At 41.3% G+C, this 16,432-nt stretch overlaps 1 protein-coding gene across 1 annotated transcript in view; it reads left to right on the top strand.

Annotated features, from left to right (window-relative positions):
• The window catches only part of LOC128880098 (uncharacterized), a 61,160-nt gene that overhangs the window by 16,906 nt on the left and 27,822 nt on the right, over positions 1-16,432 (top strand). Inside the window, exon 3 of the mRNA XM_054129804.1 lies at positions 11,980-12,046. Coding sequence (XP_053985779.1) covers positions 11,980-12,046 — 67 coding nt within the window. The remainder of the gene's footprint in view (positions 1-11,979; positions 12,047-16,432) is intronic.

Here is a 16,432-nt window from a genome sequence, read left to right as displayed (position 1 = left end):
ACGTGTCTGAACGTGTCTGAACGTGTCTGAACGTGTCTGAACGTGTCGGACCGTGTCGACGCTGACAATATGCATATGTTTCGGTTCCGTTCAGACTTCAGTCACAAAATTGAAACTATATTCCGACATTCTAAAATATTGAACAAACTTTTCTTCGACGTCTGTTAGTTTTTCGTGGAGTGTTCAATATTCTCCTTCAACTTTTCTTCTTCTCAAGCACTTGTGCACACCAAAATGGCGGCATTTTTTTTTTACAACTTCGTCTGCATCTAGTAGTATAGCTATTACAGCCAAATCTCGCATACTTAAATGTGAAAACATTTTTCCTATTTGTGCTATTACGTCCCTTTACGAAACGCTTTCCGTTAACTGACTGATTGGTACCACCGGTCGACGAACGTATAATGTAAACACACGTGTCTGTGTCGGAACGGATCCGATACGGAACCGTTTCGGGTCTGTGCGGATAGTATAAATCGACCTTTACTTGGCAACTAAGTCGATAACTTAAATTTTAAAGGCTCAACACTTAAGTGCCCTGTAACTTTTTAATAGATCTCTGTGCCTATTTGAGTTCAACATAAGAATATGTACCATCGCGTTACCCTTCGCTTTTAATCTCGTGGATTGTCTCCAATGCTAACACTGGAAGACTTCATTCATTTTAATAATCATTGTCTCCCGGATAAACCAAATGTCTCCCACAACATCTGAATTCATAAAGCAAGCGAGTATACTTCGTTAACTTTTAATTGCTCTCAAGTTGCAAATTACTAGCAGCCCGTAAAAACTCCTCGACGATCGCAGTCACGCAATCGAGTTTCACAGTCGATGAAGAAAAACTAGTTTCCATACAGCCACTAGCGTAGAATCATTAAAGTCGAGCGAGACGTAACTAGTAGAAACCAGTATTAATTGCATGTAAACTGCCCTCCGTCGCAGGAGCACGAATTCGATCCCTCGTTTCAGGAAGCTTAATCTTTCGTTTGATGTAAGTTCGTCGTTAATTCGTCGCTCTTTGAGTACGGTGTCCAAGCGTCTAGTTACGATTTAGTCGTCTACTCGCTCGTACTCGAGTGTAATTGGTATTTATTCAGTCGAACTACGGGTAACTAACGTCGGGCGCATATATACAGAGTGTCCCAAAAGTCGGGGAGGAGCCGGAAATGGGGGGTAGCTGAGACGATTCTGAACAACAATTTCCTTTGCAAAAATGTCGGATGGGGCTTCGTTAAGGAGATATTAAGCGAAAACCCCGACCAATCAGAGCGCGCGTAGACCGTTGGAGCGGCCGCGGTAGCGAAGGTTACGCGCTAGGCGGCAGCGTCAATGTCCTTCGATGCACGTCGAGTCACTTGTTCGCGTACAAGCGCGGCCGCCAGCGCGTAGCCTTTGCTACCGCGGCCGCTCCAACGGTCTACGCGCTCTGATTGGTCGGGGTTTTCGCTTAATATCTCCTTAACGAAGCCTCATCCGACATTTTTGCAAAGGAAATTGTTGTTCAGAATCGTCTCAGCTACCCCCCATTTCCGGCTCCTCCCCGACTTTTGCGACACCCTGTATATATAAACCTAAGAGGTATCGAAACCGAAGACAACTAACTTTTCAGGTAATCTTCATCTTATAGTTTGACTTCAGGATCTCGCTTATTCGATTAGGGAGCTACTTCGTCAATTAGGCAACTTTTTAGATATTCTTTAGACGTTTTTGGAAAATATAAATTCATTTTCGTTTTAGAGAGACTCAGAGCTAATAAATAAGTGGCCTCGTTGGGAGGATTTGTTTCAGGAAACGTTCCTAATTTCTTTTCATCGATCTTTAAAAATGTATCCGCAGTTGGCAAACATTGCAGCTCGTCAGGACTCGGTTGACACGCTCTCAAACGGTATCCAAATACTCTGGCGAGCTCTGATGGAGCAACCTCCGGTATTTACGAAACCTTGGAGAGAAACGTCGCTTGGGATTCGGTTTCAGATTCCTGATTCGTTCGTGTAGACATTGTTTCCGCGCCAATTCCGTGATTGTGGTTCGCGTTTGTTGCGACGCTCATATTTGGTCTCTAATTGCTTTTTGTTCGCAGCAATCTCGTTTCCTCTAGCGTTGCACAGTATGTTTCGTTAGTTTTCATGTGCGAAAGTTTCGTGTTATTTATAATTCACCAACTACTGTCTTTATTTCTAAGAATTTTTATTTTCGCACTATTTCGTCGACCAACTTCCCTCGCAATTTTTCTCCGCTTTTGGTCCTCGATATTCCGTAAATGTCAGGTTTGCGCTCTGCTCGAAAGGAAACGTAAACAGTTCGTAGGTCCCGTTAATGCTTCGATATTTCCGAATTGTTGAATGCGAAGTGTTTAATTTACCGTGAAATAAACGAATATCGCGCCAATTATCGCGATAACGAGGCGTTCGACGCTACGGAATAAAATTACAAATACGTAAACGGTTTAAGGCGAGGAGGCGAAATCGGCGGCGTTCTCATTAAGAATATCCTGAGGGTTCAATCCTTCGCAGCTTTGGATTAATTAATGTTATTCAATTGACGTGGTAGGGAGTAATACGCGCGCGGTTGATTGGATTGCCGATAATCAATAACGTCGTTTCATTACGGTCGAGTATGCACGCGTGCATATTCACATTGCTGCTCTGTACACCGCCGGAGGAAACCAGAGCTGTAGTTGATTATCTCGTGATAATTTCGACGCCATGGTACTGCGAGACGCCAATTGAAATTTCACAGTTTTTAATTTATCGATCCCGCTTTCAGGAACGTGTTCTTATTCTCTCGAACGACAAATTTGATTTCTATCAATTCTTGTTTTACACTTCTGCCTCACAAGCAAAATCGATTACCTCTACGGGACGCATAATGTAGTGCGCACATTGTTTTGAAAAATTTCGTTTAAAATATAAACTGAAATCATCACGCAGGAAGTTTCTTTTGAATTTAATAGGAGACAATGAAGTGCTGGGACTAAATTTTAACTAATTCAAGGAGTTAATTGACTTGGCTCGAGTGGTTGCAATCGTTGCTCGATGGTAAATAATAATTAAATTATATTAGATCATACGAAGTAAGATCAACATTCAAGTGTCGAATGTACAAGGTGCTCTCGAACGTGTCGGTCGACGAGAGTGCATGGTTTATCGAAACCTCATTAAACGTTGTCGCGCGATCCACTCAGTTGGACACGTTCGCTCGTAATCGGTTAAACCAATTGGAGCACGAGCATCGAATCGTCACCGGCATCATTGTTTACGCGGCTCGTGCGGGTGCAGCGGGAAAACAGTGATCGAGGCTCATCTGCGACCGACGGAAAACTTCATTAATCGATGCAAAGTCGATTAACCCTTTAACTGTGAAGAACGTGTACATACGTCCTCGAAAATTAGGACGAATCAATTTTTAAAAAATATCACCTTGTGAAGAATGACGAGATGAAACTTTTTCATATTTACGATTTATTCATTCGACGTTTAGTTTCAAAATTAAAAATTAAATTCGATTACCTGAATCGTTTTCTCTTTTCCCAGGCAGTCGAAAATTTCAAGTTCAAGCTCCTCGCAACTACATCGACGTTCAGGCTATTTCGAATTGTTTCGTTTCGCAATGTAAACGTCGGCCGTTCTCATGAATACGTTAAAGATGATCGATGATGTCGCTGTTGGGATATTTGAATATCCACTCCCGCGCTACAGCATCGAGGTTGTCGAAACATTTTGCTCCCGATACGCGGGAGCCACTTTACTCGAAACGTCGGGACCTTGATCGATCAACAGTATTCCGCGTTCCTTTTATTTCATCGGGAGTCTAATGTATCATCTGCCTGCTTTCTCGACGAGGTGGATCCTCTGTGTGTCTTCGTCGCTCGCAGGAAGGAACGTTTACCTCGACTCTATTTTGTGTAGGTTTAGAAGATGGATGATGCACGTTGCGCTTCGTTGAGAATTTTTTAATCTTCGGGACGACATCGTAATCCTCGTTATACGTGGAGGAAGGATTCTGTACTGGATAACTATCTTTGGATACGGGAATTGGAGTAGCTATACATTACCGGTCAGGAACTCTGCAGAATTAGTAGAATCGGTAACTATGATTTTCGATAGATCACCACTCGACGCCTAGACAGTAATAATTACGGAATTTTCCGCGTATTGGTTCAATAATTTTATAGGGATTCTTTCAGAATTAATAACAATCGGTAACTCGTATTCGATAGATTCTACTCGAGGTAGTAATCATTAAGTAATTTTGTGCTGATCGATTCAGTAATTTTACTGGAAATGTAACTGATAATTAGATATCCATAGCGTGTCACACGGAGAGAGAGAATTGCGCGTCGTCGTTAAAGGAACCGATTATGGAAGACAAAGACCCTTCGCGTTAAATAGGGCGATCACAATACGAGCAATTATTTTTCCATCGTCGTCGTGATCGATATCGCGTGTCACTGGAATGATTCCAGCGGTCAGGTCGAAGCTAGCCAGCAGCGGCTGCGGTCTGAAAAGAGGATATGACCGAGATAACGCGGACACGGGTCCGGCATCAAACGATTCGTGGTCCCTTGGCGATTTAACAATTGACTTGTGCCTAAGAGTTGTCTGCGGAGTAATTGGAGCCGACCTGCAGCTATCGTTTCGTTCCCATTCGCGCATATTCGTCTCTCGTCTTCGGATGGAATTGTTTAATTCCTTGGTCAAAAGGGTTTCACCAAAGTACTGGAAAAAAAGTAGGGTAGAGGTCTTCTTTCTCTAGTGTAGAAGTCCAGGACGCCCTAATGTGTCCCCATTGACGTTGAAGGAAACTTCTAGATTGTTAGAGAACTATGGCATCAAACAAGTTCATTACTGGTGATATGATTCTTGTATTTCTAAGAAGGCATCAGTCAGAAGGTTTTTTTTTATCCTCTGCAGTGGCAATTTGGCCAAGTATTGGCAATCCTATCTCGAAAGCTACCGTCTTCTGATTGGATGGATAGACTGTGCCAGGGATCTTGGAGAAGTTGAGGCAAAGGATCTTCGATATCAAAGACTTCCTCTTCAGGAAGACTCAAGTTACACGCTCACTGTAATATAGAGTTTGCGATAGGACACTTCTGGTATTTTCGATAACAATCTTCATGTTGTCTATAAAGTATTAGTATACAGTGTGTTAACAAATATTTGGGACATTTTTTCAGGATCAAGTCTACATACCTGTACGAATCGAAAAGTCCTTTACCATCCTTTACTCAAATTTTGCAATCTGAAGCTTCGTTGTTGAAATATAAGTGATTGAAATTTACAGTTGTAATTTCCGACGCGGTCGTACATGGATGACACTCACACACGAGAAAGACGCACCGGTATACACTTGCTAGCGTCATTCCGCCGACCAGCTGATTCGCAGTTGATTGTAAGTGTACATCTATGTAAGTGCCGTCTATGTGCGACCGCGACTGTAAATTTCAACCGCTTATATCTCAACAACAAAGGCTCGGATTGCAAAATTGTAAAGGACATTTCGATTCGTACTGGTATAAAGACTTGATCCTGAAAAAATGTCCCACATATTTGTTAACACCCTGTAGATACAAAATAGATACAAAGCAATTAAAGATACTTTCGGTATCTTATTCTTCTCTAGTCAGAGGTGGGTAATATTTGTAGAGAAAATACTTTAAATACTATTTTAAATAATAGATTCTTCAAAATTCAAATAAAATAGTATTTCAAATGGGATATAAAATTTCAGCAAGTAAAATATTTTATTTTGATAATTTATCACATAAAATAAAATATGTTTCATTTTAATAACATAAAGCATAAAATTGAATACTTTCCATAGCTCTTAACCTGAAAATAAACTGTGTGTATATATGATACACAGATGGAGAAACTATTTCTTGCGATTGAAGAATATCTCTTTCCATCACTCATTTTATGAAGATTCTTATTGAAGATTCTTATTGAAGATTCTTATTGAAGATTCTTAATAGAAGTATTCATTGAAGAACTACATTGAATGTATGTTTATAATGCAGAGGAAAAGTACTTCATTCGTTTTAGATTACCAAAATAAATATATTTTACAGTATAGTTTAGCAAAATAACAATATTTTATTTGCTGATAATAAATTAAATAAATAAAATATTTCGAACTATGGCACAAATATTTCCAGTGTTTTTCAAATAAAATATATTATTTTTAAAAATACATGCACGATCCGAAATAAAATATTTATTTACTGTTTATTATTTAAAATACGTATTTTACCCAGCTCTGTCTCTAGTAGTTAGATTTTTATATAAACTTCCTGTTGGGAATATCAGTCCCTCTTGAAACAAGACGAACGTTAAAACAAGGAGCAAAGAATTATGGTAGCAATTCAGCTTTGAGATCACCTTTGATTTTTCTTGCTGCTAAACCTCCCTTAAGGATTGCACAGAGTCCAAAGTCAGCTTTTCTTCCACAAACATCGACGTTAGCGTTACAGGACGTTATTCTCGCGCGGCATTGTTTGCCGCGCCATTAGCTTTCGCTCGTAGTAAGATTTCCGGTAACTTCTCCGCCATTTCACGAACGACTCCGCTCCATTCGCTGGGGAATTCCATGGTGGTTGACCTACTGAGTAACGGAGTTCGTTCTTATTCAGAGGATGCTCGAGTAATTTTCGAAAATTTGTACTTTTACTGCTCTTACATGATCGTCTCCACTGCTGAATGACTCCAGTGTTTCGTATAACGATTGAAAATCATGATTGCTAATTATCCATACTCGAAGCACTGGTGAACATTTTTATTTGGGATCTAAGTGATCTCTAAAGTTATTTTTTTATCTCTCTATTCTGATCCCCATTTTGAGTGTTGCTGAATTTTCACTAGCCAAAATTGAAAGCAATAAATACTGAAAATTTCAATGCTTATCAGCACTCGAAGCACTGGTAGGCATTTTTATTTCAAATCAAACTGGTCTCTGAAGTTATTATTCCTGTCTCTCGTTAGTGAATATTCACCCAGCAAAGCCAAGAGCCTCGACTACTGAAATGTTCAATGCTTATGAATACTCGCAGCACCGGTAGACATTTTTATTTCGTTTCAAAGTGGTTCCCGAAGTTATTATTTCTATCTCTCTAGTTTGAGCATTACTGAATTTTCACCGACCAAACCCAAAAGCGATGGATACAGAAATTTTCAATGCTCGACCGTTTCTGCAGCACTCGCGAGCCTCGAATGGCGAAAAAATGAAAGCTCTTTCATGCCAGTAACCACGCGTCGCGAATTTTCGCTCCGGTCGCGGGATAAATAAATAACTCCGCGAACGGCGCGTCGAAGTGTTCGTTATTAACTTCTTTAGACCGATTCACCGCGACGCGGGGATTAAAAAGCTCGACATAAACGTCACCGTGGCAACGAGACAATCGTTCCGATGCCGAGCGCCGAAGACGTAAGAGTTTTATCTCTAGTGAAGACGGTGAAAATGATCGGAGAATGAGAGGATCGCGAGGGAACGTTAAAGAGCCTTGTTGAATGTACCGAATAGAGAAATTGAAGGATGAGGGGTTCCCTTTCAGAAATTGAATTCTTTGAGACGTCATGAGAATTCTTCTTTTGCCATTTCGTACGATGACACGTTGCAGACAACTGCGATAACGTACCAATTGATTCTGTTCGATAAAATGCAACGTCAATATTTGTCATTCTTATTATGTTATCGTGCCGTTATTTTTTCCTTGATTCAACCTATGGAGTCAACCAACAGGTTGGCAACCACTGCTGTCCACTATATCGCGTGACTGGTCGCGGTTGTCTTCGTTCCCATTCTCCAGGTTATCGCTACAAAGGTAAACATTCGTCTCGCAGATTTGAAGCGATCCAGGTAGCCTCACTGGTTATATTTACGTCCTCTTTTCCAGCTCTAAGTTGCGCGTAAGGATCGTCCTCGAATGTACGTCAGGTCTTAACTTCGAGACTCTTTCGTCTTAACCGAAATATCTTGTGCATTATTCATCGTCCTACGTCGAGGATTTCTGTTATCGGATTACCTGCGTATTTTTGTTCCTCCGTTGTTTTCTCATCTTTACCTTGGAAATCTTTATATACATCTTCATATATGCACATACTAAATCGCACTGGACTTTTCTTTGCATCGCATTTTTACTTTGAGGATAATATTGTTGCGCCCGGGGGGGTTGAAGCACGAGAATTCATTTTAATTAAATATAAAGTTTATTAACAAACTATAACTTTTAAACAATTTCACGATAATACAACGATAATCTTGGAGACTTGTAACGAAACGTCTTCTCTCTTTGAGTTCTCGAATCGCTCTCTTCTATTTTAAAAGTTTGCGGCTTCCTGGCAACCGGAAGCGCGCGAACTCGTTTCCGCGACTTTACATCGTCGCAACATCTTCACACCGTCGCGACGATGTAACTCGGAACTGTAGTGCGGCATCTTCATACCGTCGCAACAATATTGTTTTCTGTGGAATTAGGTGTTTTAGGGACTCTAATCGAATTGTTTTTAGTATACGCATCCGTAGTTATTACCAGAAATTATTATTAATTGTTTGCTCTAAGTTGTCAGTGAAGCGCTGCCCCTGGCAGCAGGCAACCCAACGCGCGCGCGAGTCGGAACCTCCCGTTCGCCAAGGGGCAGTATGACTCGTGATTCGTATTCATTATGCAGTAATCCCTCGTTATAATGACAGGTGTCTTTCTCGATATTGCGACACGAAGGCTTACATTGTGGAGGATATTACGGTCCCACAATGACACCCAATTATCATATAGATATTCACAGACTCGATTGACCGCGTAAAGAACCGTCGGGACGTCAGCATCGAAAGATAAAATTCCGTGTTTCCTAATACATCGTTAGAGTCTGCTACAAATAGGTTCGTGAAATTTTTTTTCTGTGAAAATGAAACCGAACACGACCCAGTTAGGAATACTTTTAATTATACACGGTGGAGAAGTTGAACCAGGTCGCGTTTGGACCCATTTTTATTACGAAAACCGCGCCACTTTATCGATATTCACATACTAGAAAAAATTTATTTCATTGCGCTTTATTTAAACATTAAATTCCTTTTATCGAGTTTTTCATTTCATTTCGCGTCTCTCCTACGTCGAAATACCCAGCAATTTATACTCTCTTAATAGAACGTTGAATAAATCGCCGTGAAACGGGCGCCGGTACGTTCTACGTTTTTCGATTTCCTTTTTTTTTTGTTTCGCTCTCGGTCAAAAACGCTGTATGTCAACAAGTAGCATTTTTTTTTTCAACGAACGCGAAACTAGGATTTCACCCGGAATATTTCCAATCGAGAGAATCGTCCGTTGGAAAACGTGGGGAAGCTTCGAACGTTGTCCGATGCTTTCCGAGATTATCGTTTAATTATCGTGCGCGGACGGTGCGTCGCTAACGAAATTGCGCGCGACGCAGAACGGGGCAACAGGTTAATCCGGAGACTGGAAAACGCGTTGGGGCTCTCAGAAATTTTTCAATGCAGTCAGTTAATGAGTCGAGGGTGAATTCGTTCTGAGGTACAGCTAAGAAATAAATTTGTACAGATTTGCAATAAATCAGATCGTTTCTATATGTATTCATGACATATACATAACGTATAACAACGTAGAAAACATAAAATATTCATAGTGTATGTTGAATATATTCCATAATTATTATAATGATACTGCTATTTCTCTTTTCATAAGTGCATGTAACTTATTGCATTCATTTATATCACAAATGCATAAAATCAGCATAAAATATTAATATTCATAACGTATTAAGTTGAATATATTCTATAATTATTATAATGATATTGCTATTTCTCTTTTCATAAATGCATGTAACTTATTGCATTCATTTATATCACAAATGTATAAAATCAGCAGTCCAGTAATTACAATAGTTCCACTTGTGTCATTCCAGAATAATTTAAAACAAAGGCATTCAAACTGTCTTCTGTTGCATTTAATTATTCAGAAATTATTCTTCTTAATTATTCCAAAGCATAAATTCCTAACGGAGTATATCGTAACCTTCACTCTTCGATAAGGAGAGTAAATAGTTAGAAGGGGCTCACGGTTCGCTGGCTTCGATCTTCCATCGCCTCTTTTTAATCGGAGACCTCCGATTACGCGGATGATTTAATTAATCCCCATAAACCGAGGCGTTCGTGGGGTTAGCTAAGGAACGGTTGAGCTTTGATCGCTGAAGTGTCATTGGCTTCCACGTAGTGGAATCACCCAGTAATACAGAGATCACCCTTTCGTGGTTGTATTTTGTAATCGATAACCAAAATCGTACTACAGTATGCGAACTTACCTCGCTGTCGACGAATTAGCATTAGCAGTGCTTCTTTCCAATAACTTTCATCGAAGTAACGTGCTAGCCGTAATAGAATTAGAAAGTGCAGTGCCGCGCCATTAGACCTTTTAAGCAATTATCTCTTATCGTGCGCGATAACGTAATAATCGAGTTTACCTAGTCTTTGATAGAATCGACGGAAAGATAGGATGATACACGTCGACAGAAAATATTTGATTCGCGCAGGGCTCGAGTTCAGGTATAATCGTAGTCTGAATTATTCATTAACGCTATAAACTTTTCAAGCTTTTGAAAACTTTTGTATAGAATTCTTATGTGCAATATATGAATTATGTACGATCGATTCATGTATTATTCAATTTAGTTCCACGTAGAGTATTTTTGCATTTAATTGGAAAAAGTGCCTTCGAGAGTAGTCATTTGTCCCATCACTGTGGAAATAGTTCCAAATCGCTAGGTTTAGTTATGAATAAACATCATGGATGAATTTCAATACAGAATTTATATTCCTCGCTCGTTTTAAAGTAAATTCTGGTCTCCTCTGATTTAGACTCGTAAAGGGCATCCTTGATCACTCGCTAACTCGAACTCGATCACCGTGCCAGGTATAGCAATCCATAGCTTGTTATCCTCGCATTAATTCTCGCCGAATTCCAGTTGCGACAAAGCGTCGACACGGAATCGCGGAACCGGCACGACTCGCGAAACTGCAAACTCGATTTAACCGATGGTTAAGTGGCCGCCGGTGGTCTCGCGTGACTCGCGGACATGGTATGTCATACACGTTCGAAGGGCCATCTTTCTAATTAGTTAATGCTTCGGTGATGCAGCTGTGGGATTCCAAGTGATAACAATATTCTTCATTAATAATTTTTCCTGTTAATTCGTTGAACATTGTGTTCTGATTGATCACTTTCTAATTCTTTTCATCCCGAATGAATTATTTCGTACATCATTGCGTTTTTTAAAAATCAGTTTTTTGTCCCTCACGCATTACTAAATTAAACATATTAGAAATGTGTGTTCTCTCTTTTCATTTCACAGCGTATATACAGGGTGTCCCAGCATCGGTGGTACAACCGAGGAGGTGATTCTACATGAAAAAACAAATCGAAAATAGGGGATAACATTTTTTCATTTGAGGTTTCGTTCTCGAGAAAATCGGTTTTGAATATTCAGCGAGTACGGGTACACTTAACTATGGCCTAGATAGATGGATCTCGATACAGACTTTAAATTCACTCTAAATTCGTAGAGAGAAATGAGTAATACAGCACATCGTCTTGATACTAATGATATGAGTACTACTTATAAGTGTCATATGTATAAACACACATACGACTTGTATCGGGATCCATCCATCTAAACTATAGTCACGTATACGCGTATTCGCTGAATATTCAAAACCGATTTTCTCGAGAACGAAACCTCAAACGAACAAATTTTATTCTTTATTTTCGATTTATTTTTTCATGTAGAATCACCCCCATCTCGGTTGTAGCACCGATGCTTGGACACTCTCTTTATTAAAATTGATCCGTATAATAACAGTGTCGTAGTAAGCATTCTTTAACTTTCAACTTCGGTGATATACCTCCACTCACAAATCATTTCTAACCAGGGTTACAACTAATTCCACCTTTTTCCCTTTTTGTTCCAGCGTACAACATATGGGGAGACGTTCCTCCACGAAAATGCCGACCGCCGAAGATTGGCGATATTCCAAAGTGAGTAAACGTGCATTTTGCACGTAGAGATAATTCGGGTCGATAAACGAATTATCATGGTGTCTCTAAAATTCCGAAAAAATGTTGGCACACCCTACCCGCGCACATGGTTGCGTTATCGGGGTCCCCCAAAAAGCATGGCGTTAAATTTCGTTCCGTTTAACCCCGACCTTCGGAGCTATCGTAGCTCCAGCGCGAGAAAAAAGAGGGTGGGAGGCAAGAACCACGACCTAATCTGCCATAATGCACCCCGACATGCAAATAGATATTTTTAACCTTGTCTCGAAGGCGATCGATAGACGCGAAGGCGGCGCGGAGCTCGTTTAAATAATTGCTCCTCCCCGACGTCAGACACAGACCTCTCCTCGTGGTGGTTGCATTAAAGATACGACTGTTTTTCGCTGCCCCGAGCGTTTCCTTATCCATCGATCAAGGTATCAAGGACTACGGCCAGGTTGAAAACCATCCTTCTTGCCACGATGCTCTTTTCCGTCTACGAGAAGCTTCCACCGGCAGGGAAGTTCTCGTCGCTCCGAGTAGCATATGTTTAGTGTCCACAGAGACAACTTTAATTCGGAACGAAATTGCACCAGAGACGACTCGGCTTCGCCAAGTTTTACGCGAACCAGAAGCTTACTTGGGACCAAGTTCGCGAGTAATTTCTGGAAGCTGCCTCGGAGTAAAACCCCAAGCATCCTAAATTTCTTGGATAGCTGTTTCCTAAACGTCCTTCGTACCTGGTTGAGGTACAAGTTCCTTGGAACACCTAGTGCCTTAGAACATTTCTTAGGTTTTCATTCAACCCAACTGGAAAACTTGTAGAAAATTTCTTCTCGATTAACTCCATCAACATTTAATATCCTTTGAATATCATTCAATTTTAAACTTAAATATCTCGACTATCCCCTCTCCGAATCCAAGATCAATTACACCCTGTATCGAATTACCTTGATGTACCCTCTGATTCCAACTTTATCCAAAGAAACACCAAATTTCTCGTCGACAGCAATCAGTTCCGTCGTTACGTAACCCTAAATCAATAATTCAAGACTTCGTGGCACATGACACCGTACGAAACGGTATGGTCGAAATCATTTATAAACCTGTCTGGTCTGGTGACGCAAACCGCACGGAACGAGTGCCGAATAGCTAAGACAAAACCGACGAGCGGTTCTGAATTATCGTTTGCAAATACAATGCATCACCGGTGGGTGAATTTTCTATCTTAGCGAAATTCGTGGTCCTTGTATGATGTACGAGGCGCGTGCATACGACGGGAATTTTGTCTGTGCTCTGCGTCGCATGAGTTACCGCACCTCGATGATTAATGTCGCTCCTGGTCTAGCTTAGGCGCGTAAACGTGTGCCCGCGAGATTGCCAAATGTTGGCGTCCGGCCAAGCCGACTCTTAAAACTGAGGCCGCGGATGCTGCGGCTAATGGAACGCTAAACCGTAATCGTATCTTGGCGGTTTAATACGCTCTGGACTCTTCCAGAAGCCTGCTCAGATATAGATTCTTGTGAAACAATAACAACGAGAGATAATTCCTGCTCCGGTTAGGCTTTGGGGCCATCCAAGCGAACAAGGTTGGGGGCATGCTGGTATAGATAGCTGGTGATCTTCTAGTCTTGGAAAATGGTAACATTGTAACTGATTACAGTTACTAATATTAGGGGGACCGAAAAGTAACGTCATTTCTTTCACATTAAATTCAAACAAATACATTCTTAATAAGTTTCTGCTTTCAATCAAATATGTAATCACCCTTGCTATCAACAGCTTTTTGCCATCCAGTGTGCAAATTTTCGATGCTAGATCGATAAAAATTAATGAGCTGATGAATGATAAACAAGTATCGAGTGTCGCAGAAACGCCACCACTTTCCGGTCCACCTAATACTACCATAGAGCTATATTCTACTACTTCTATAAGATTTCACTCCGAGGTTTCTTTTTTCAGTCTTCTTCAGCTTTGTTTACGTTCTTCAACTCTCCGTATCCTGCCCATTACAAATCCGAGTTCCTACTCGTCCAATACCACGAGAATCCATCCCTCAGCTGAATCTTCGTCCTCCGAGACGTTCGTCCCGGTAAACTGGCTGTCCTAAGGGTTATCGGTGTCATAACCAGCCGAACGTGTCCAGAAATAAGATCCATCCGTATCTCTACGCCTCGGAAAGGACGCTAGGCGAGCGTAGGAGCACCGTCGGCGAAAAGCTCGCTTTGACGCGCTTCACCGAACCGGAAGCGCCGCGAGCCAATGCAAGCTCAACGAAGCAGAGCACGGGATACACGCGGTTAACCTCGATGCATTTCGTCCTCTTTTTCTATTTGTACTCTCTCGCCGTTTCGTGATTAAAACCATCGGCCGGTTAACTTTCACGACCCTGTATCGCGCGACGCCGACCCGATGCTATCTACGTCGGGGGTCGCTCACGGACGAACGGATAAGAAGGAAACCCTCGATGCAGAAATGTAATACACGGGCGCGCATGGTTAGGTATCGAAATCGAACGAACTTCGGCAAGATACATAGGCGTTTATTGGATAGTTAGTCAATCGATCAGGATGACGCGAGGTACGGAAAGCTTTCAGAGTCGCGCAACCTTTCGTAAATAGACCTTGCGAATGCTGAGGATTCTGTATTTTAAACACAAAGAAATCCGTCTTCTATCGGCTTCGAATAACTACGAATTCGCTATAGGTGCCACAGAATAACGCGCGGAGTCCCTCGTCGCGATCCTGGTTTGACTGTTCGTCCGAAAGAGGTCAGCCATCTTGTTAGCTGCATTCTTTTGAAGAACGAACCCGTGGCGGTTCGTAGCTGGAGATGAGAACGTGTGAAGTGCGCATTCTCGTTTTCTCCGTGTCGCTTGAAAAAGACTGACCTACAGAACGCGAGGGAACTAGGATGCACACATCGTGAATTATAAATTCCGCGCTCTCGCAGGACGCTCCGCAGTCGGAGTTCGCCGTTTCTCTACCGGTCGAAATGCGCGCCTCGATACAGACGGGAAAAACCCGGTCCATCGATGGAGATTTTAATTTTAGATTCCTCTTGGAACGCGGCAGAAAAAATTACTTGGGTCAACGTTATCAACTAATGATTACGAAAGAAATTTGCATACCTTTCACGCTTCAAGTTGGCCTGACGCGAATAATGCAAATTCTTCGCATAATTCATTAAAATGTACGAGTCAACGGCGTTTCTAAGCCACGTTAGATCAAGATACACGTCAAGATCGCTTGGAATTTTGCAAATTTGCATCCGCCGTGACATCCATGCAAATTTCCCCCGCAATTTTCTTCCACGCGAGCGCAGGAGCACGGCTCGTCGATATTTAGCCGTATCCCTCTGATGGTTCTCTTGGCGGTTCAAGAATTTATCGCTCGTTCGTCACTTTTTATTGAGTGAGAGTCGAACTAGCGCGATATACGGTATATATAGAGGCATCCATAACATCATAACTCCCAGGAGGTCTACTTAACCTATGAAACCGATGGAGTGAACACAGGAGAATCGGTCTTTGTATCTTGCTGGATTTCTAATAGTTCAAGTAGGGGCACTAGACATGCAGAAGCCTAATTAGAAGCGCTAGATGTCGAGTGGAGCAATTAGGAACCGTGAGCCCCGAGCAGATTAAGTAGGGACACCTTCAGTAGTCTAAGTAGGTACACTAGTCGTCTAATGGTCCCATTAGGTACACGAGGTCTCAAGGGATCGTGCTAGATAATCATCACTCGATAATCAAAGGGTCCATAGCATTTTAACTAAGCCAACATGATGGGCAGGACTCTTCTTCAAAGCCTTAGGTAACCACTTTTGATGTAAGCTTTTATTGTGGACCTAACCACTTAATTTTGTTTGAGTTGCAGGATCTTATTTGATCCATGCTCTCTCTATGGACCTACTAGTAATGAAATCCAGTTTGGAATCGCTGTTTCCATTTATGCTAGAGAATTGAATCCTGATCTATCTATTTTCCTAACCCAGACCTAACTACTTAATTTTGTTTGAGTTGCAGGATCTTATTTGATCCATGCTCTCTCTATGGACCTAATAGTAATCAAATCCAGCTTGGAATCGCTATTTCCATTTATGCTAGAGAATTGTATCCTGATCTATCTATTTTCCTAACCCAGACCTAACTACTTAATTTTGTTTGAGTTCAAGGATCTTACTTGATCCATGCTCTCTCTATGGACCTAATAGTAATCAAATCCAGCTTGGAATCGCTATTTCCATTTATGCTGGAGAATTGAATCCTGATCTATTTATTTTCCTAACCCAGACCTAACTACTTAATTTTGTTTGAGTTGCAGGATCTTATTTGATCCATGCTCTCTCTATGGACCTAATAGTAATCAAATCCAGCTTGGAATCGCT

Source organism: Hylaeus volcanicus, chromosome 7 (genome assembly GCF_026283585.1).
Source record: "Hylaeus volcanicus isolate JK05 chromosome 7, UHH_iyHylVolc1.0_haploid, whole genome shotgun sequence".
In the NCBI taxonomy this organism is placed as follows: domain Eukaryota; kingdom Metazoa; phylum Arthropoda; class Insecta; order Hymenoptera; family Colletidae; genus Hylaeus; species Hylaeus volcanicus.
This window is presented reverse-complemented; position numbering and strand designations above follow the sequence as displayed.